The sequence below is a fragment of the Corythoichthys intestinalis genome, chromosome 2, assembly GCF_030265065.1.
Source record: "Corythoichthys intestinalis isolate RoL2023-P3 chromosome 2, ASM3026506v1, whole genome shotgun sequence".
In the NCBI taxonomy this organism is placed as follows: Eukaryota; Metazoa; Chordata; class Actinopteri; order Syngnathiformes; family Syngnathidae; genus Corythoichthys; species Corythoichthys intestinalis.
In genome coordinates this window covers 56,478,957-56,502,278 of record NC_080396.1, presented here as the reverse complement: position 1 = coordinate 56,502,278, position 23,322 = coordinate 56,478,957, and the positions used below count along the sequence as shown (strand labels likewise).

The 23,322-nt window shown below is 39.2% G+C and overlaps 1 protein-coding gene across 2 annotated transcripts; it reads left to right on the top strand.

Moving 5' to 3' along the window:
• The first annotated feature begins 815 nt into the window (after positions 1 to 815).
• Positions 816 to 19,892, top strand: commd7 (COMM domain containing 7). Of its 2 annotated transcripts, XM_057829748.1 has the most exons (9): positions 816 to 981; positions 7,688 to 7,741; positions 9,475 to 9,577; positions 9,743 to 9,799; positions 10,113 to 10,150; positions 10,233 to 10,323; positions 13,831 to 13,880; positions 15,950 to 15,998; positions 16,753 to 19,869. In XM_057829748.1, exons 1-9 carry the CDS (start codon positions 898 to 900, stop codon positions 16,827 to 16,829), a joined length of 603 nt encoding a protein of 200 aa, XP_057685731.1. In that variant the 5' UTR covers positions 816 to 897; the 3' UTR covers positions 16,830 to 19,869. The 2 variants fall into 2 exon arrangements, with proteins under 2 accessions (XP_057685731.1, XP_057685732.1); XM_057829749.1 differs by lacking the exon at positions 13,831 to 13,880 and having other exon boundaries at positions 16,753 to 19,892.
• Positions 19,893 to 23,322: the final 3,430 nt, after the last annotated feature.

Genomic DNA, 23,322 nt, shown 5'->3' with positions numbered 1-23,322 from the left:
GTTAAAATATTTGACGCAATTAACGCACTAGCCCCGCTCAGACAGATTTAAATGTCAGTATAGTGAAAGGCCAACTTGTCAATTGTGTTTTATGGAGTTTTTCCGCCCTCTGCTGGCGCTCGGGTGCGACTGCTTTCATTGGCTTCAGCATCCATTACCATTGTGTAAGTAGTTATTGACGTCAACAATGGCGGGCTACTAGTTTATTTTTGGATTGAAAATTTTACAAATTTTATTAAAACGAAAACATTAAGACGGGTTTTAATATAAAATTTCTATAACTATACTATACTATACTAATATTCATCTTTAACAACTACAAGTCTTTCTATCCATGGATCACTTTAACAGAATGTTAATAATGTTATTGCCATCTTGTTGATTTATTGTAAACAAATACAGTACTTGTGTACCGTATGTTGAATGTATATATCCATCTTGTGTCTTATCTTTCCATTCCAACAATAATATACAGAAAAATATGGCATATTTTATAGATGGTTTGAATTGCGATTATTGCGATTAATTACGATTAATTAATTTTTAAGCTGTAATTAACTCGATTAAAAATTGTAATCGTTTGACAGCCCTAATATATATATATATATATTTTCCGTTTGTTTATTATTATTATTTTTTAATTATTAAATTTTTTGGGCTCCCCCTGGTGAAACGCCTTTTTCACATTTCTTCCAAATTCCGAATCCCCCAAACTGTCATTTAGATTCATATTTCTCCTCTCCACGCGCCGACTGTGCCACATCCAAAAGGGCAAGGCAGTTGACGTAGTATTCAAAGCCGGAGGCTGTGCTTATGTCTGCGTGCACCCGGAAGTGGTATCTACGAAGCTATTTCAATATGTTTCTGGGTTCGGTCAGAGTTTTATAATATCTTAAAATGATGCAGCTTCACTTTACTAAAGATGCTTTACCACATTCTGTCAGCGGAGACTTCAACAACCTTAACAAATTCAACGAGGAGGTAAAGCACGACATGTTATCGGACGTCTTGCTCTTTTTCCCAAACAAAGCTAGCGGAGGACGTCAAATACTGTAATTTGACATACGGGAGAGCAGCGCAGGGTGCACTGGTTAAACTGTATGTGAGAGAGATGATGGCAGTCACGGTGTGTCGTTGGGCGCATCGCACGTCATCAATTCCAGCGTTGTTGGTAGAGGTAGGGGAAATACCACTAATAAGGTTGTGTAGGCTGAAGCTTCCACTTCAGTACTGTATATTGCCAAAACGGCAGGCTAGGTGCCTGGTCACCCGGAGGAATCTTTGATGGAGGAGTGCTGGTAGCAGGGGACAGAGGTGGGTAGAGAAGCCAAACATTTTACTTAAATGTAGCGTTACTTCAAAATAATATTTCTCAAGTAAAAAATAATTATCCAAAAAATGTATTCAAGCACAAGTAAAAAAGTATTTGGTAAAAAGAATAGTCAATGAGTAAGATTGTGAGTAACTACTTACGATTTTTGATTTATTTTTTATTTTTTTAAATGGTATTTTTTTTTCTCAGTACAAAGTTATTTTTATGAACTGTTATTATTATACTTTGAAGAGGAAGACTATAACCTACTACATAAACACATTTACTACCCTTTATGAAATTAGGGGTTGATTTTTCAATGAGTATTTACAAACCAAAAAAACACTTCAAACATGCCTCGTTGCACATGTTTTATTCCTAAATCATCAAATGATTGAAACTTTTTTCAAATTTTTTTGTTTTTTTACATTTTTGAAAGTGTCATAACCAGCTAAAATTGAAGAATTTCAAAGCCAAATATGTAAAATAACACACATTGCTTGGTTACTGAAATACTATAAATCTCAGTAAGGTTTTGACATATTGCACATTGAGGTTGAGCAACTGAGCACAGAGTAATTTACATCTCAAAAACTTTTGACAATAGTTTGTAAACCATAAACATTATTGTCATGGAACTTGAACAATCGCGTTTTCTATTCATTCTAATGAAACAAAACTTCATCTTTTACATCTAGGAAGTGTTTGTTCATGCCTCTGGCTCTACCTCTCACCCTCTCAGCCCTTGGACCTCTGGCAGGTGGTCGAGCTGAAAAATGAAAAAAAAAAAAAAACAACAACATATATATACTGTATACTGCAACTGTATATTCTATTGTTTACGAATAGCCATTTTCACACCGTATTTTTAAATTCCTACATGAGTATCATGTAAAAGTAAAATATAATCATTTAATCTATTACAGTGTTTCCCACTAATGGACGAGACTGTGGCGGCCCGCCACAGTCTCGTTTGGGCGCCCCCCCACCCCCCCCCGAAAAAAAAAAGATACCAATCAGATGCGTCAGTCAGCCGATTACACAGCTGTAGCCCACTCCACTCTACTACCCGCGCCAGCGAGAGCAGCATTTTAGAGTAGTATTTTATTTAATTAATTTATTTATTTAAGAGACGCAAGGGGAACGAGTAGGAAGAATGGGAGAACGAGCGAGATAGCGAGAGATAGCGGTCGCATGTCGTAGCAGCCCGCTGTTATTTTGTTATTGTTTTTCTTTATTATTGTTACCACAATCGAGTGGGTAAGCAAATACAGACTTCTCTCCTTCTTCCTCATATCCGGGGCATTACAATAGTTTCGATCGGACTTTTCGGCGAAAGTGAGCGGTGGACGGCCGTCTTGGACGGAAAGCAAACTTTGATTGAACTTGCGCGGAGAGGCGGGGCCCAAAATAAAGCCTTGCTCTATTTTCAGAGCGTTGGTCACAGTAAAGTATTTAATAGTTCAAGCAGAGTAAAATGATACATATTCACGGTACAAGAACGTCGTTTCCGTGTCCATCGATTGGTAAGAAAAGGCTGTTTGTACGAGTGACGTGTGGGGGCTCCCGTCGGGGGGACATTTCGCGTGGAGTGGCTATTTTTCGGCACAACACCGACGCGCCAACTTCAGACAATTATGGCTGACGAAAGTTGGATAAATGCGCCCCCCCCCCCCCCCCCCCCAAATTTCGCGAGCTCTAGGACACTCGAAAAATGACTCTCTTACCTCTCCTTGCTAAGTTAATGGTACCTCGATGTGCGTTTGTGTGGAAATTTAGTTCACGAACAACGGGGAAAAAACTATTCACCTTCTCACCGAATCAAGAAAAACTCTTTACACGGCCATTAGAATTCCCCCTGTCCTGTAAATGGGTCAGTTGACAGAAGGACTGTTATTGTTGTGGTAATGTAGTACTTATGAGGGTCAAATAAAAAGAAAAAAGGAGGGCTACGACGGCGGTCTGAAACCCGCGGCTCTTGGGCCGCATGCGGCTCTTTAGTGCTGCTTCGGAGCTTTTTTTTTTTTTTTTTTTTTTTTTTTAAATGGAAAAAGTTGAGGGAGGGAAATATATTTTTTGTTTTAATAGGATTTCTAGGAGGACAAACATGATACAAACATTCTTTCAATTCATTAATATTGTAATGAAGTTAAACTTGTGGTGTCATCGTACAACAGAGTAGTCACGTGGTGCGCTATAGGATCCACTGCAGGGAAAATAAACATTTAATCATGAAGGCTAATTATGTATTTCTAGCCAACTTAGTCATTTTTATAGTAGGCTAATATAGCTAGTATTGATAATTATAAGGCTTGTACAAGGCTTTTAATTTTTTGCTGCTCCAGACATACTGTATCAGGGTTTTTTTTTTTTTTTTTGGGGGGGGGGGTCAAATATGGCTCTTGCCAACCCTGAGTCACTACGAGATGTAAGTCGTACTATTGCTACGAGAAAAAAAGGCGCATTATTACATAGGGTAACGTAGCTGTACTCAGCAATGCATTTTACATACATGTACCGTAGCTGAGAGCTATAACATTAGCCTAGCTAATGAAATATTTCAAATATATCGTTGTTATGGTTCTTCTTGGGGGAAAAAAATAATGAAAAAAAAAAAAAATTCGCCGTGGCATGACATGGTGTGGCTGTCCGACTCCGATGCAGCCCACCACCACAGTTTCAAAAAATCCTATGGTCAGAGACCCTCCCACCACAGTCTCCTAAAATCCTGTGGGAAACACTGTATTATCTAACTATTAGGTGTATAATGGAATTTAGCAGTTTACACATAGCAAAAACACATTTTTTTCATTTTTCATGGGCAATAATACAAGATGTTATTGATTCAGCAGTGAGGGTAACTCTTCAAAGTAGGCCTGGAGGGCTCAAATCTTGTCTAATGTTGATGTTTGATATGTTTATGATAAATGGCTATATTTTTTTCCTATTATTACCTTCTTGGAGGGGATCAATGACAACAACGTTGATCAAATCTTCTTCCTCTGAATCTATGTCCTCTCTTTCTGTGGACTCCTCTTCAGACTTGGCATTATTCACTGCTTCTACTCGCCTCCTAAGGACTGGATGCTCTTCTATTGGTGTTCTACACCCTATTCTACCCCTGCCTTATCTTATGATTCCATTTTGTTGATGTAATTGCTAGAAAATTGATGATGTGCCACTGAAGTTAAGTTCAACTCATTAACTTAAAGTCACCTCAGGAAAACTCATTTAGTAACCATGCGACAATGCTGCTATCTGGTGTTGAATGAAAGAGCTGCCATTCCTCTATAAAAATAACGTCTTTATGACGACTACAACAGACGTTGTGGCCCACAGAAATCAAGGGGACGCCGGCGTCCCCCTTTGTACAGCACGGAGTGTGAAGGGTTAAGCCAAAGAAATTATTTTTTTAAAAAAGGATTGAGTTCCGGCGGGAGAGAAAAATAAAGAAATGAAGCAGCATTTGTCCAAAGAGCATGAGTGCCTTCTCGTGGAGAAAACATATTTTCTCTAATGAAACTAAAAGGATCATATCTCCGGTTTTCCGTGGTCAGTCGGTGCCCAACAAAAAACACAGAGAGGTTAAAATCTGCGCTTTTGAGTCATGTTGACGGCAGCGCTCCATGTCAAATACCAAATACTTACGGTGCTTTAAAAATGCCACGTGATTGAACAGGCCGTCGTGATCATAGAACGGCAAACTTGAGTGTGATTGGTATAATGGAGTCATGTGATTCTTGTTGCGACTTCTCATTGGTGAAACTGGTAGCACCAGTGTAGGCGTCGCTAGCAAAAAATATACTGTAAAATCTAATATGTACAATAAAGGGGAAAAATATAACGACCAGTATAGCCCGAAGTAGTGGAGTAAGAGTAGCGTTTCGTCTTCCCAAATCTACTCAAGTAAAACGTATGGCTTTGTAAAACTACTCTTAGAAGTACATTATTCTCATAAACATATGCAAGTAAATGTAACGGAGTAAATAAAATGTGTTACTACCCACTTCTGGCAAGGGTGGTAAATGGTGCTTTCTCAATAGGTTTTGGAGGGAGGAGGCAGGGCTAGGTATAGCTATTTACTCCAGTTGTGGACCTGGAGCTGCACTGGGGAGGAGGTGGGAGGCCAGCGAGACAGGTAAGGGATAGGCTTGAACAAGAGTTGCCATCCATCTGCTTGATAGGCTGTCAGGTGTTTCCGGCTGAGTGAAGAAGGCTCACTTGGAATGGGTGGCTGCATACCTGTCAACCCGAGGCCGTTGGCAATCTTACAAATAGTGACCTATGCCCTGGTGCAATCAAAGAACAATCAATATCTTTAGCTACATCATTCATTCATTCATTCATTTTCCATGCCGCTTTTCCTCACAAGGGTCATCATGATTACTAAAATTTAACAGTGACTTTTATTATAATTGTATGTAGCACTTTTGGCAATTTCTATCATGTCTTTTGATGGCTGCACTTCATGGCACTTCAGCTCGCAATTCAGTTTGACTTGAAGGTAGTTTGTTAGTGTGTCCAATTATAAATTAAAAAGGTTAATTGATAAAATTAACTTACTAATGCAGTCTTTGAGTTAGGGAACATTTCTTTTGCTAATTCTGAGAAGTGATCAATAGTTGCGGGCAAATTGTGTTCGGCAACAAATTGGCAGAATAAAATCTCTGCTTTCGTCACTTTTCATTCTGCAGACTTCATCTTTATGACCAGTGTTGTTAATCTTACTTTTAAAAAGTAATTAATTACTGTTACAAATTACTTCTCCCAAAAAGTTATTGAGTTAATAACACAGTTACCCGAATGTAAGAGTAATTAGTTACTTGGCAACGTAACTGGTGTTACCTTTCATGTTTTTTTTTTTTTCATTTAAAAACAAAACAAAACAAACAAAAAAAAAACCCAAAAAAACAAAAAAAACATAGTAACCTTTGCTATGTTTGGAAGTCATTTAATTTTGTGAATCAACTGTTAAAGTTGTTAAAATTGCTCCTGTTTTTGCATTAGTTCCCTTCTGTGTACTTTCGACACGTGAGTTTTAAAACTGTTTCATCATTTAAAGATAGATTCAAGTCCAGATTTTGCCGATTTAGGAGTATTTTAGATAAAAAGTTACTTAGCTTCGCTAGGAAGGTTCACTACAACAGAGCCTTTCTGAGAAGTCTACTGCTTTAAAATGGCGGCTGTTTACCAACGCCGCCTAGTCTGTCATATCACATGTAGTTTTATATGCATGTGATATCTAGGCGTAGATTGTAGGCTGTCGGCTACAGTCAGGAAATATTGGAGTCGCCTAGCATCGCGTTTGCTACAGCGTCACAACAAACAATCTTCTCTCCGTGTCTCTGAATTTCTCGCGTCATTCAACCAACGTAGTAATGCATAGTAACGAACCAACGTAGTAATGCATAGTAACGCACATTGTCTCATTGCCGAAACGGTGACAAAATCCGAACGGAGAAAAAAAACGTAATGCACAAAAAACGTACAGATTTTAAATGTACGGCGTACAAATTTAAAAATCCGTGCTCACTTGTTCAAATTACGCCAAAACCGTACAACTTGACAGGTATGTGGCTGTCTGTTGTGACTAAGCAGCTGCCTTGGGGGGCCTAGAAGAGTTTCATGGCTCAGACCATATCTTCGTTCTTAAGCTGTTGATGAAGCTGCACAGGGTGGAAAGGGCATGGGTAGCGTGGGGTTCTTTTGGATACCAGCATATTTGGAGGCTGAGGGGAGTGATACTGGGGACAAGGCAGAAAAAGAGACTTTAGTTCAAGGGATAGTAAGGAGTGATGATGGATCTGGGGGTGTCTGAGTGGCGGAGTAGGACATGGGAATTGCAGAGGTGGCAAGATGAGTGGAGTGTAGAGACCACTGGGAGGCACTTTTATGGGACACAGGGGAAGTTTCGCAGGAATGTGTTGTACTGGGGAAGGGTCGAAGGGAGCAGGTCATGATGACCAGATTTAGGCTTGGCCATTGTGGACTTGTGAGAGGATTTAGCATAGGGATGGGATGTGTGAATGTTAGGCAAGAGAGAATGTCAGACATGAATTAATGGGGTATAGGCTCTACAGCAGGGAGATGACTGAGATGATAGCTGAGGTGATGAGAGTGGGTAACAGTCACACTTTTGGGTCACAGGGAGTATCGGTTTGAGGGTTGTGAGGGCAGTAATAAAGTTTTTACACACAACAGGACTACATCTCCGAATATGAACTGAAGAAGGGAGGGAAAAACGGACATCACCAGGGAAAGGCAACAATAAGCCACACCGGCATATCTACTGCCGAAAATGCAAAGAAGCAGAAATCATTTCATTCTCCAAATGCTTGTCAAACGTTGAATAATTTTTCAAATTCTTTTTTACAGCAATTTGTTCGTCTGGTGGAAATCCTTTTCCAGTTTTTGCTTGAGCCAAAAGCGGTAAGCATTTGCATGCCCACACACATGCATGTTTAGTAGAATCTGCTGCTATTGTGACGTGTTCTAATGTGTATTATAATAGAAATATTTGTTGTACTATTTCTAAATAACTTTTTGATGATTATTCAAATCTCCTAATAAGATATGAGCAAGTATGTGAATAACATACAGTATTTGTTGTACTAGCCCATTGGCTGCCATTTTCGATGGAAGACGTCCAATCCATTTAAACTGCGTGGACAGGCCGTGAATGGGTTCATTTCAAGTCCCCTCAATTGCAAGGTTTCTCGCAATACTGAAGACGACCTAGAAGTTATCTGCTATGATGTTATACTGTTATATTTGGGATGGAGTCAGACATTAAAATTATTTTTTAATCTGGTTGCTTTAAGGAAGGTCTTTTTATGCTTCAATTTGTCCCCTAAATAAGTATAGCAGCTCGATAGGAAGTGAAACATTTTGTGCACGTGCAGGATCAATAGGGTATTGGTCAGTTGATCTATTTTGCATAATAGTTTATAGAGGTTAATGTTTTGATGTTCATTTTATGTATGCATTGTACGGATCAGGTGTGCCTCACATGCCCTACCAGTTTAGAATAATGTATTTTTATCGCTGACTCTATCATGAATATATCTATGGCGCTGCCACAGTGACGTCACGGCTCAAGAGGAAAGAAAAATATCACCTGCTGTATCATGTACGGAACAAAGTAAAAAAAATGAAATGCAAAATGGAACTGACACAGGCTTCGCTCATGTGCAGTCACAATCAGTAGCCCATTGCAATCAGGTAGTGAAATGCACATCGAAGAGCGTGCTGAGGAACGAGTATGGAGAAGCTTCCTCAGGCTAGCTTAAATAGAAAGACCTCTGCGGAAGTGTTATAGTTCCTTGATCACGATGGCAACCAATCATAATCGTTGAAGGATTTGAAGTGTTACAATGTTCAATACATTTGACTTAAACAGTGTTGTTTTTTGTTGGCCTTTTGATTTTTGTTTGTCTTTTTGACAAAAGTACTTATTAGTCATATTTTAGTCATTTCAAAATGTGTCTTTGTCTGGTTTTAATGTACGAAATGTCATACAAATTTCGCCTAGTTTTAGTTGACAGTTACTGATAATGTTTTCGTCTTTAAAATTAAAACGTTTTCGTCCAAAAATGAATAACGGTTTCGAAAGATTTCGAATGAACATAGACGACCACATCTTGTAGGGTCTACAAGGACAACGCCAACTTGGTGATGATAATACACTATACACACAGCAAGAAAAGCAGTACATCACTTTCAGTTAAACCCACCTGGAAGCCTCTGGTTTCAGTGCCAAGGACAGTGCCAGACATCCAATCCAGTCAAAATGAATTGGATGTCTAGCACCTTTTATGGCCAAAATAGACACCATTCTAATCGAAGATTTTGGTAGCAACCTGTTGGTTCCTTTAGTTTTTTTAAACAGTGACACCTTTTTAAAACGATATATCGATTCTTGTTGGAAACATATCGATAACCTTTTGGGCTCCAAAATATCACGATAAATCACCTTTTTGATATATTGTCACACTCCTTGTTTGGACGTTGCAATGACAGACCCGAGATGAACCCATTGAGTATCTTTCAGATGGAATGATTGCTGCCGCCCTCTCTCAGTTCAGTTGGACGTCTATAACAATCAATGGCAGCTAATGAGTTAAACACTACTATACTTGATAATTGCGTGTGTTTGTTTGTAGGCAGAGAAATTGATGCAGCGGCTAAGTGACTTTGCAGCTGAAAATAGAATGAGTGCAGGCCCACTAAAGAACCTGATAAAGAGCGTCATTCTTGTGCCGCAGGGTAACTTTGACACACACGCAAAAACAAATAAGTAGGACCAGTTTTAGCCTGTAAATTCACACAGAGTCCATATAAGGATGACTCTGGCCATACTACAACGTATGTCATACTGTCTTATTTTAAGTGGCAAACAAGTGCAAACAGATGCTAATGTTGACTTTTCAGGTGCAATAAAGAAAAACCTGACTGCTGTGCAGCTGAAAGAAGATTTGCAGACTTTAGGTATATTACATAATATCTATTGTAGAGAAAATATACTTTCCTGTCAATTTACCATGTATTTTTTAAAATCCAGATAAAGGATGTAATTTGCTCAGAATGAAGATGTAATAAATTATTATATGAGGAGATGGCATCCTTCATCCGTGATTAATGTTCTGGTCGATATAGTCTCTCCACAATTTTGCAATTTTGTGCACGTTGATGTTTATGCTCCACATAGTTTCTCATTTTATATTGTTTCTCACATTTGGAATTAAAAAAATCGTCAAAGTCCTCATTTATTCATAAAATCCTTTTTTTTTTGCCATTGCAGGACTTCATGAGGACAAGGCGGCTCACTTTTCTGAACAGGTTCCACTATTTCTCATGCTGAATAGTCCCAATTTACTTTAGAGCCAGTCCTTACCTAACTGACGGTTGTGCGACCTTGCAGTGGGAAGAGCATCGTGCAACACTTTGTAGACTGGCTGCGAGGCAAATGTTGACTGTCAACAGACTGGTGGACATGGAATGGAAGTTTGGTGGTGAGATGAATCAGAATAATTATAATGCTAATTAAATTATTATGATGATATGAATATTCCAATTATCATGTGGGTTGTTTTGTTTTCATATCGATATAACATACTGTATTTATATAGTGATGTAAAAAAACAACTTATTTCAGCCAATTTAAAAAAAGGAATATAATATGAAAATTGTTCAGAATTAAATTGTGTGTGCAGGGGTGTATGTAGATGTATGTGGGTGTGCGTGCGTAAGTGTAGTTTTTTAAAAATATTTTTTTTCAGCAGCAGAGGTAAAACTTTAACCAGGGTGACGGGTGTTGTCACTCGTCGGTCGTTTTACGTCCAGGCCATTTGATAAACATAACATTGCAGTCAATTGAGCGTATTCCTGGAATTAGCTATAGATTGCTCAACTGATTTTTGATTGGCTTAGTTTATGATAAAAGTCAGAGATGCAGTACTTGTTGGACTGGAAATGTAGGAATATTTTAAACATTTTCTGAAAGTCTAGAATGTAGGGCTTTCTCCATGGCTGTATAAAGGAAAACTGCAGCGAAGTCTCTGAGAAAGAGCTGTCTGCAGCTTGCAAGACTGGGTGCATGTGGAAATGGGGACATGTCTGAAACTTTTAATTTATTTCATCATGATTGTTTGGTATATTGCAGGTATATTGATAAATAACTTTGTATGTCTTTATTTTCTTTTATTCTCCGATTAAACACATGCTGTACACAGGCTCTTAAATGCCAAGTTAAGGCAAATATAGCAAACACAGTATTTACAACTCAAAGACAAATGTAGCAATCATTGTATTTACAACTTGTGCAACAATAAACAACAATTAGAGTGTCCTTTATACAGTGGGGCAAATAAGTATTTAGTCAACCACTAATTGTGCAAGTTCTCCCACTTGAAAATATTAGAGAGGCCTGTAATTGTCAACATGGGTAAACCTCAACCATGAGAGACAGAATGTGGAAAAAAAAAACAGAAAATCACATTGTTTGATTTTTAAAGAATTTATTTGCAAATCATGGTGGAAAATAAGTATTTTGTCAATACCAAAAGTTCATCTCAATACTTTGTTATGTACCCTTTGTTGGCAATAACGGAGGCCAAACGTTTTCTGTAACACTTCACAAGCTTTTGACACACTGTTGCTGGTATTTTGGCCCATTCCTCCATGCAGATCTTCTCTAGAGCAGTGATGTTTTGCGGCTGTCGTTGGGCAACACAGACTTTGAACTCCCTCCAAAGATTTTCAATGGGGTTGAGATCTGGAGACCGGCAAGGCCACTCCAGTACCTTAAAATTCTTCTTACGAAGCCACTCCTTTTTTGCCCTAAAGCCCCAAAGCATGTTTCCATCCCCATGCTTCACAGTGGGTAGCGTGCAATTCAGTATACCTTTTCCTCCAAAGACGAGAACCTGTGTTTCTACCAAAAAGTTCTATTTTGGTTTCATCTAACTAAAACACATTCTCCCAGCCTTCTTCTGGATCATCCAAATGCTCTCTAGCGAACCGCAGACGGGCCCGGACGTGTACTTTCTTCAGCAGGGGGACACATCTAGCAGTGCAGGATTTGAGTCCCTGGCGGCGCATTGTGTTACTGATTGTAGCCTTTGTTACTGTGGTCCTTTTTCAGCAGGGGGACACGTCTAGCAGTGCAGGATTTGAGTCCCTGGCAGCGCATTGTGTTACTGATTGTAGCCTTTGTTACTGTGGTCCCAGCTCTCTGTAGGTCATTCACTCGGACCCCCCGTGTGGTTCTGGGATTTTTGCTCACTGTTCTTGTTATTATTTCGACGCCACGGGGTAAGGTGGGAGTTGAATGTCCGTGTTGCCCAACAACAGCACCAAAACATCACTGCTCTAGAGGAGATCTGCAGGGAGGAATGGGCCAAAATACCAGCAACAGTGTGTGAAAAGCTTGTGAAGAGTTACAGAAAACGTTTGGCCTCTGTTATTGCCAACAAAGGGTACATAACAAAGTACTGAGATGAACTTTTGGTATTGACCAAATACTTATTTTCCACCATGATTTGCAAATAAATTCTTTAAAAATCAAACAAAGTGATTTTCTGTTTTTTTCCCACATTCTGTCTCTCATGGTTGAGGTTTACCCATGTTGACAATTACAGGCCTCTCTAATATTTTCAAGTGGGAGAACTTGCAGAATTAGTGGTTGACTAAATACTTATTTGCCCCTCTGTAGATATATGTGCAGTTAGATTAACATGGCTTCCACTCGAGGTTGCATAGATATTTTGATATTTTGTAGTCGAGTGTACCCTAAAACTCTGCCCCTACTGCTTGGCAAATATTTTATATCATATTAATGTGGACCTTGACGTAGTTTAAATGGAGATAAAATGTGGGCTCTGCTCGTGTAAACGTAAATCCGTAATGGGGCATTTTCTGTTGATTCAGTCAGAGTGTCTCTGTGTAAATGGACCCTTAGTGGCAGGGGTCCTTGTTTTATTCAGTGACAAATTATTAGCATGGTGGTAATCTGTTGTTATGACAAGTCTTCCCAGAACACGCTTTGTTTTACCAGTAGAGGTATTAAAATGCCAATTGACATGCTAACGCGCTACGTCTCTGCGTGTCTCCTTGCAAAATCATGTTGCTTGGAAGCTGGGCCGTTATTTTAAAATCCCTTGTTGACAATCATTCTAGCTCGACATTAGGAGGTGGCAAATGTATTTAAGGATGAAATAAAATATTTTAGCTAAACAATACTATTTTGAATACTTTGTACAACTAAGAAAACAACAACTTATGTCTACACAAAATAATTTACCTATTTTACTAACTTCTGTAGTGCTTGCGCTAGTGTCAAATGTTTTTATTTCACCAAAGAAAATATTCTGCATTCAGGAGGTGTTATTAAAACTTTTAATTTGTCAACCATATTAAATATATTAGGATTGATTTTGCGGTGTTGTGTATTTTCTATTGTTATGGATTTTGTATTCTTTATTGTGTATCTAAATAAAAGTTTAAAGTCTAAATAAAAATTTTACTTTTTTTAAAAAAGAAAGATTAGAAGGGTAAATTGCTTTTCCAGTTTATTTAGGCGAAGTCTCTCCTGGATTTTCAAATGGCGAGTCCTGTAACATGGTGGGGCAAGTCCTGTGACTCTCAATGATTATAAATAGTCATTTATTCTCTTTTAATGATTTTTTTTTCTCAAAACAAAGTATCAATAAGAAATGCCACGCTGGTGGGGGACACCTACAATATATTTGTGAAATAAATAAAATGAATTAACAGTAACTGCATTTCTAACCAAGTATTTGTAGTTCTTCACAGTCAACCTTAGCCACATCCACTGTGATGCACAATTTATTTATTTATTTATTTTTAAGTCTGTACTTTGTACAATGGATTATACATAAAAATGTATTTGAATAATATAAAGAGGATGAACCCCATGTGGAAGATTGATTTTTGGTCCTTGCATACGGTAAATGTTATTTCGATTAGAGACTTATGTGTATCAATGTTTGACTATTTAGTGACTGTTGGCACGAGCGAGATCCACAAGATGAGCAACATCTTTCTCCAGGTAAACCCTCCAAACGCACGTGCACCCCCCCCCTGCACACCTACACATGCCCACACCCCTACACACATGTGCACTGCTCACCTTGAAACTGACAAAAATTTTTAAAAAGGCTGTTAACTCATTCATTACGAAACATGTCACAAAACATCCCCTTTTTTCAAGCTCCACAGAATATTGTTCTGTGGCTACACTCCTTTCATCATTAAAAAAAAGTCTTTGTTTCTACTCTTTTTTGTTCTTTAGTTATGAGCAGTTGAACAACAACAAAAACAACACTGTATATTCGTCTTTGGTAGTGCATGAGTTACAGTGCCTTGCAAAAGTATTCGGCCCCCTTGAACCTTGCAACCTTTCGCCACATTTCAGGCTTCAAACATAAAGATATAAAATTTTAATTTTTTGTCAAGAATCAACAACAAGTGGGACACAATCGTGAAGTGGAACAACATTTATTGGATAATTTAAACTTTTTTAACAAATAAAAAACTGAAAAGTGGGGCATGCAATATTATTTGGCCCCCTTGCGTAAATACTTTCTAGCGCCACCTTTTGCTCCAATTACAGCTACAAGTCGCTTGGGGTATGTTTCTATCAGTTTTGCACATCGAGAGACTGACATTCTTGCCCATTCTTCCTTGCAAAACAGCTCGAGCTCAGTGAGGTTGGATGGAGAGTGTTTGTGAACAGCAGTCTTTAGCTCTTTCCACAGATTCTCGATTGGATTCAGGTCTGGACTTTGACTTGGCCATTCTAACACCTGGATACGTTTATTTTTGAACCATTGTAGATTTGGCTTTATGTTTTGGATCATTGTCCTGTTGGAAGATAAATCTCCGTCCCAGTCTCAGGTCTTGATCAGATACCAACAGGTTTTCTTCCAGAATGTTCCTGTATTTGGCTGCATCCATCTTCCCGTCAATTTTAACCATCTTCCCTGTCCCTGCTGAAGAAAAGCAGGCCCAAACCATGATGCTGCCACCACCATGTTTGATAGTGGGGATGGTGTGTTCAGGGTGATGAGCTGTGTTGCTTTTACGCCAAACATATTGTTTTGCATTGTGGCCAAAAAGTTCAATTTTGGTTTCATCTGACCAGGGCACCTTCTTCCACATGTTTGGTGTGTCTCCCTGGTGGCTTGTGGCAAACTTTAAACGAGACTTTTTATGGATATCTTTGAGAAATGGCTTTCTTCTTGCCACTGTTCCATAAAGGCCAGATTTGTGCAGTGTACGACTGATTGTTGTCCTGTGGACAGACTCTCCCACCTCAGCTGTAGATCTCTGCAGTTCATCCAGAGTGATCATGGGCCTCTTGGCTGCATCTCTGATCAGTTTTCTCCTTGTTTGAGAAGAAAGTTTGGAAGGACGGCCGGGTCTTGGTAGATTTGCAGTGGTCTGATGCTCCTTCCATTTCAATATGATGGCTTGCACAGTGCTCCTTGAGATGTTTAAAGCTTGGGAAATCTTTTTGTATCCAAATCCGGCTTTAAACTTCACAACAGTATCTCGGACCTGCCTGGTGTGTTCCTTGGTTTTCATAATGCTCTCTGCACTTTAAACAGAACCCTGACACTATCACAGAGCAGGTGCATTTATACGGAGACTTGATTACACACAGGTGGATTCTATTTATCATCATCGGTCATTTAGGACAACATTGGATCATTCAGAGATCCTCACTGAACTTCTGGAGTGAGTTTGCTGCACTGAAAGTAAAGGGGCCGAATAATATTGCACGCCCCACTTTTCAGTTTTTTATGTGTTAAAAAAGTTTAAATTATCCAATAAATGTTGTTCCACTTCACGATTGTGTCCCACTTGTTGTTGATTCTTGACAAAAAAATTAAATTTCATATCTTTATGTTTGAAGCCTGAAATGTGGCGAAAGGTTGCAAGATTCAAGGGGGCCGAATACTTTTGCAAGGCACTGTAAATGACTGTGTGAATGACCAAATAACAATTGGGCCTTATTGTTTTTGTTGTTTTAATGTTAGCTTTTTGAGCTGAAAACAACATACTTTGACACTTTGCATCAATGTCAAATGGTTTCTTTGTATTCAATGGTTGCAGCTCAAATTGGTCGTCCAGAAGGGGAATTCCACAGAAAACCTCTACATGGGTAAGAATTTGTGGTAAAGGACTATAATTTCTCGAGGCTAATGCACTTTTTTTTTTTTTCTCGAAATGTCACAAATTTAAAATCCCTCATATTGTATGGATGTTTTTTATGGATTTGCAATTTACCCTAAAAGGTGAATCTGACAAATGAATGAATACAATGCAAATCATTATATTTCTGGCCAAATAAAATTCATTGGTTTCATCCTTGTTAAATTGCCCAAAATTAAACAACTTTTACTTGATATTCAAAAGTGTTGGGGTAGCACTACTATATCCATGCTCACTCCAACGTCTGAAAATGTAATAAAATTGGCCGCATATATCGTTTACCTATCGGCTCTCCTCATAGAATAACTGCTCAGGTTATGCAGTTCAACCACCTAAAGTATCGCAATGTTCACACCAATATTTTGGATATTATGGATGTTTTTGAACAGTCCCATTATAATAGAACTGTGTCATGTCAGGAAGAATGCATTTATAGGATTGTTAATTACAGCACGCCAATAAAATGCAACTTTTCTGATTTAAAAAAAGAAAATATAAATTTGTAGATAACACCTCGCGACTTTTTTGAGAACTTACCTGCAAGTTGGGGGACTCAACGCATGGCTACAGAAAAAAAAATACTGAAGATTATTTCGGGTGGCATACTAAACTGAAAAGTTTATTTTCTCGAGAAATTAGGAAAGATGAATTTTCTGAAATTTAATCCAGATGGTATTGATTTTTTAACTCTTTCTACATTTCAGAATTGTCACTCCCCCAGTTTTACAACTTCCTGCATGAAATGGAGAGAGCCAAGGCCAGCATGGACGCAATTAGTTGAGTGTGTGTTTGTGTATATGTGTGTTTAAGTACAGTAATCTTTCAGTTTTTTTGTATGTTCATCTATAGAAGTGCATACAAGTTAATTAAAAAAGAAGTCACCGATTTTATTATGCAGTGTTTTAATAAGAAAAAGACACTTAAGCTAATTTGCAAGCATTATACTCACAATTTATATTTCTAGTCTTTCAAGTGTTAAATATAGCCACCTCCATCAACACGGGCTGAATGTGATGAGAATTCCTATTTCTGTGGGTATCATTAGCATAGCATAGCATAGCATTCAGCAAAAAATCTTTTAAGATAAATTAACTACTTGCCTGGCATTGACAACAATACAGTGACGTGCGGTCAGGGGAGGCAGGTGAGGCAGAGCCTCACCTGTCATCATGACAAAAAAATAATTATAGCATCAAATTTATATTAATATTTGTCCATTGCTCTTTATCCATGACTCATTTCAAACATTTTTTATAGTCAAAATCGCTGAATTTACCCATTTCCTGTTCAAATAACGAAATGAAACGAGAGGTGCGGCAGCAACGAGTAAAGCCTCACCTCTGATTGCGCAATCCATAACAAACTGGGTTGATACATGGAATTGGAGCGTGCTGGTTGCCGTACATCTGCATGTCGCCATTATAATGTTTCCAGATACGTTTATTTGACCTGATTTTCCACTGTCTGGCTAATGTCTTTAACCCTTAAAGTTTAATTTTTGTTAGCGACATATTTAGTTTTGCTGATGGGAAATAAAACCGCAGTGAAAAGGCACAGCTTGCGGCAGATAGTACTCTGCCGCACTGAAAGGGGGCGTACGTGAAACTGGACTTTCCGTCAAAAGTGGACGCGATTAACAACACCAGAGCTAAAAGGTTAGCTTCAAACTACGGGACAGAAGATAACTCGCGCTTTTCAAACGGACTGGTACACCCGAAAAGACTGGCTATGTGGCTGTCCTTCGAAAAAATCGGCTTTGCTGCTTTCCCTGCCTTTTTTTCTCAACTTGTGCCAATGTCTGGACTAACACGAGATATTGTGACATTAAAAAACTACCACGAAGCCTCAGCAAACACGAGAGCTCGACCACTCACATTCAAAGCCTGATTGCTTTAAAAACTTTTGGAAGCTCAAGGATCGATTTGGCTTTGACGAACAGCGGAAGCTCAACGGTAGAATCCAGAACGCTAAGGTAAAGAGTTTGAAATACCTCATTAATGCAACCTGTATCCTAGCTAAACATGGAGTTAACATTTCGTGGTAACGATGAGCGTGTAGCTCTTCTAAACGTGGATTATATGTAGAACGATTACATGGTTTTGCTGAGAAAGATGAAAGGTTAGCTAGACATTTGGACACATCCACTGTGTTTTCTGGCTTGTCAAATAGAACACAGAACGATCTAATTGAAGCAATCCTCTCCATTAAGGCGGAGAGATTTTTTGTTAAAGTAAAGGAAAATAAGGAGGACTTCTACTAAAAGGGCGTAGGTTTGCATAGGGACGGTAGAGACATAACACTACCAACTTTTCAGCATGCTAAAATTGTCCCTACCAACTTTTAAGCAACCTTACCTTTTTTGCATGATACAATGTTCAGTTATATAGAGAATTTAGATCTTTCAATAGTTCCATATGTTGTAAGGATAGAATTGACTTTTCAGCATGCTAAAATTGTCCCTACCAACTTTTAAGCAACCTTACCTTTTTTGCATGATACGATGTTCAGTTATATAGAGAATTTAGATCTTTCAATAGTTCCATATGTTGTAAGGATAGAATTGACCCTACCATTATTAAGTGAATTATTTTCACTATGTTTATGTTTGCTAATAAAAACCAGACATTTATTCAGGAAGTTTTCAAAATGTTTTTATATTATTTTTTGAAAACAAAGGTTTGAATCGAACAGTGTATCATCTGAACCAATGTACGTAAAAGTTATTATCAGTAGATAAGGATTTATTTTGCATTGATCATTTTGCCTATTAATTAATTAGGTTCATATACATAAGAAATGTGGCCCTTTGCCCCCTTCATCCAATCTGTTTGGTCTAATTAATGTCCCGTCCCCAGCAAAAAGTGTACCTACATGCAGGTTATGCTGTTATATCGTCCCTACGAATGTTGAGACCAAACCTATGCCCTTCCAAAGTAACACCGATTTTTGTGGTGAAGGACAGGCGCAAGACCACAAACAGTTTTCATTTCAATCTTATTTAAAAAAAAAAAAAAAAAAAAAAAAAATCTTAGACCAAGAAAAATACAATAGAATATTTAAAAACTAATTCTAATTCTTTGTTTTTCTTTTCACACTTTTTGTTTAGCAATATGTAATAAATTGATTAAAGTTTCAGAATTAAAAGTTTTAAAAACAACTGAATATTTCACTAAAGGTCAGAATTGAATTCTGTGGTTTTGTACACCAGGGTGTAGAGCAAATGCATGTTATTTTCTTACTTTTACGTATCGATAATATGTACCGTGTGTGCGTGTTTTGTGAAGAATGCTGATGAGATATGAAATAACCAGTAGCCAATTGAATAAGCTACCCTTTTTGGTTTATATATTTGGAAATCTGACACTAAAGGAGTCAGTGCCTCACCAACCATGAACCTCACCGCACGTCACTGCAACAATAGACGTTTAGTTCATTTGAACTGAGGCAGTTAGCTGTGAAATCTCATCTTTCAGTGCCATTGATAACGCTAGATGGCCAATCCATTTTGGAAGTCTGGAATTTTCTGGAAGTCTCAAGTATTAGCTGCTATCCTCTCCCAGTCACAGTGGATTGGACCGCTGTTGCCGTCAATGGCAGCCAATGAGTTAATTGAGTTCCTATAAAGAGTTGAGCAGTTAAATTAATACTTGACAATGACAGTGAATGTGTTAATCACTGCTGTTATTATGTCTTTACAACAAAATTAAATCACATAGTGTATGGTGAGTTCTGGGGTTTCTTGTACGCCAAGAATAAGCAATGTAGATTTTGGGCTCCCTTCTGATCATGCTACTGCAGATATTTAAAAACGTACTTGTGATGTTTTTGTCATGTTGTACTGCGGATTTGCCTCAAGGTGCCGCTATGTACCTTAGTATGAATCATGTTTGCATTCATGCTCCTGTTACTTATAACTTGGCAAGCAGTAGTAAAGACGTGTGTTGAGACTAATGAGTGCGTCCGTGCCGTTTATTCTGTCGAGTAGTCCAAACTGAGTGAGAACCCATACAGCAAACACAATATTGGCGACGAGGAGCCTCTTTTTGGATTATAATTGTGTTCCACCGTGGTATTGTCCTCGAGTGGGAGGCAGAAGTAACTTTGACGGCGAGGAAGTGCGGGGCTACTGAGCTACCTAGCGCAAGCTAATCATGGCTCATCGATACATCGGCCATGTGGATGCCTTCGACGAGTCAAGTGAACAATGGACGACCTACGTCGAAAGGTTTGAACATTTTGCTACTGCAAATGGCATCGAGGGCAGTAGAATTGTGGCTGTTTTCCTCAGTGTAATGGGTGCTTCCACCTATGGACTTTTACGTAGCCTAATAGCTCCAGAAAAGCCAGGAGAGAAAGCATACAGTGATATTGTGGCCGTGTTACAAGGACATTTCTCTCCAAAGCCAATAGTTATTGCTGAAAGGTTTCGCTTTCACAAACGAAATCAGCAGGAAGGAGAGTCAGTTACACAGTATATAGCTATCATTAAAAAGTTGTCTGAGCATTGTGAATTTGGGTCACATTTGCAAGATGCTTTGAGGGATAGGCTTGTGTGCGGCCTGAATACAGAGGCCATTCAAAAACGGCTGTTGACTGAGGCATCTCTCACGTTCCAAAAAGCTGTGGAGATAGCCGTGTCTATGGAGACAGTGGCGAGAGAAACACACCAATTAAGTAACGCAATGAAGGTCCATGCTATTTCAACGAACAAGCAGTCACACAAGTGCGAGCGCTGTGGAAAAAGAAATCATAAGGAAGCTGATTGTTTCTACAAAGAGCAAAAATGCCACACATGTCAAAAGAGAGGTCACATTTCGAAAATGTGCAGGAACAGAGTCACTGTGAAGGACCAGACTGTGAAAAATAAATTCCACAAAACCAAAAAAGTGCACCAAGTTGAAAGAAATGAAACGCCAAGCAGTGGTGAAAGCTCCACAGATTCTGAGTTAACACTGAATATGGTGACACGTAATGGAAATTGTTCCCGCATAAATATTAGACCAAAAATTGAGGGTCAATATGTAGATATGGAGCTGGACACCGGGGCGGCAGTTTCCCTAGTTTCCAAAGAGCTTTATGAGGCAAAATTGTGTCACTTGCCTTTGAAAAAGACCAGCGTCATCCTGAAGACGTACACAGGGGAGATGATACCACCTGAGGGTGTGGTCCAAGTGTCAGTTAAAATGAATAAGCAGAAGGTACACCTACCTCTGTATGTGGTAAAAGGGGCATTACCACCACTGTTTGGAAGAGAATGGCTAAGAAAGCTAAAAGTGGATTGGCATGAGATAAAAATGATGCAACTGGAGACTTTAGAGGATGTCCTAAAGAGACATAAGGAAGTTTTCGACAAAGAGCTGGGTCTGCTGAAGGGAATTGAAGCCTCCATCGTTATCAAACCAGATCAACAACCACGTTTTTGTCAACCTCGGGTTGTGCCATATGCTCTTAGAGACAAAGTTGAAGCTGAGATTGATCGTCTTTGTGAGCAGAACATTATATCGCCTGTGAAATGTAGTGATTGGGCTACACCAATCGTACCCGTTGTCAAGAAAAATGGCGGAGTAAGGATTTGTGGCGATTTCAAGGTGACGATTAATCCGGTTCTCTGCGTGGAAAAATACCCAATTCCACGAATTGAGGACTTGTTTGCATCACTATCAGGGGGACAGCAGTTCAGCAAACTGGACTTGTCACATGCTTATTTGCAAATGCCAGTGGAGGAGAAATCACGAAAATATCTCACCATAACCACTTCAAAAGGACTGTTTCGTTATAACAGGCTTGCTTTTGGCATCACATCAGCACCAGCAATTTTCCAAAGAGCCATGGACCAAGTTCTACAAGGTCTTCCTGATGTTCACTGTTACCTTGATGATATATTGATCACAGGTAGGAACAGGGCACAGCATTTGGAAAATTTAAGTGCAGTGTTGGGGCGTTTGAAAGATTTTGGTCTAAAGCTCCAAAAAGACAAATGTGATTTCTTTAAGGACTCACTAGAATATTTGGGTCACATCATTGATGCCCAGGGTCTACACAAGGCACCAGGAAAAGTCAAGGCAATAGTGGATGCACCGGCACCAACTGATGTAAGCCAACTTCGATCGTTCCTTGGAATGATCAACTATTATGGCAGGTTCATTTCGAACTTATCCTCCATTCTCGCTCCTCTTAACGCACTTCTCTGCAAAGGAAAACGATGGGAATGGACGCCTGAATGTGCAACAGCATTTGAAAAAGCCAAAGAACAAATGCTATCACAAAGTGTTTTAACACATTACAATCCAGACTTACCGATTCGGCTTGCTTGTGACGCATCACCGTATGGGGTAGGCAGCGTTCTTTCACATCTATTGCCAGATGGAAAGGAGCGACCGATTGCTTTTGCTTCAAGGACACTAAACAAGGCTGAACAAAATTATGCCCAGATCGAGCGGGAAGCTCTGGCTATAATATTTGGTGTGCGAAGGTTTCACCATTATTTGTATGGGCGAAAGTTCACGCTATTGACGGACCATCGGCCGTTGACGGCTATCCTTAACCCCAGCAAGGCAATACCATCCATGGCTGCTGCCAGAATGCAAAGGTGGGCATTACTGCTAGCTGCTCACGATTATACCATCCAATATCGCGAGGGAGCTCGGCACTGCAATGCAGATGGGTTGTCACGCCTGCCCTTGCCCACGTCCAGGGTGCAAAAAGTCAATGCTGTGGAAAGCTTCTACATTAAGCACATCGAGACCTTACCGGTGAGCTGTAAAGACATCCGAGCGGAATCTAAGAAGGATGCCATAATGGCCCAAGTGCTACGGATGGTATCAACAGGGAATTTTCCGAAAGTGAAGGACATGGACACATCTCTTAAACCATTCATCCAACGGAAGGATGAGTTGACTGTCCAACAAGGATGCCTCATGTGGGGTATTCGTGTCATCATTCCTCCAAAACTTCGACCAAATGTACTTTCAGAACTACACACGGGTCACACAGGTGTCGTAAGAATGAAAGCAGTTGCCCGTAGCTACATTTGGTGGCCATGAATTGATGCACAAATTGAACAAATTGCAAAAACATGTCAATCTTGTCGACTTACCCAGAACTCACCAAGTCCATCACCTCTCCATCCGTGGATATGGCCAGGATCTCCTTGGCAAAGGATCCATGTTGATTTTGCCGGTCCTTTTTTAGGTCACATGTTCATGGTGGTTTTGGATGCTCACTCAAAATGGCCAGAAGTGCATATCATGGGCTCCACTACTACCGAGAAGACA

Coding starts and splice junctions, on each gene's coding strand:
- commd7 (XM_057829748.1), top strand. CDS start 898: ATGATGCAGCTTCACTTTACTAAAGATGCTTTACCACATTCTGTCAGC. Junction 13,881..15,949: donor TGAGCAACATCTTTCTCCAG/GTAAACCCTCCA, acceptor CAATGGTTGCAG/CTCAAATTGGTCGTCCAGAA. Junction 15,999..16,752: donor CACAGAAAACCTCTACATGG/GTAAGAATTTGT, acceptor TCTACATTTCAG/AATTGTCACTCCCCCAGTTT.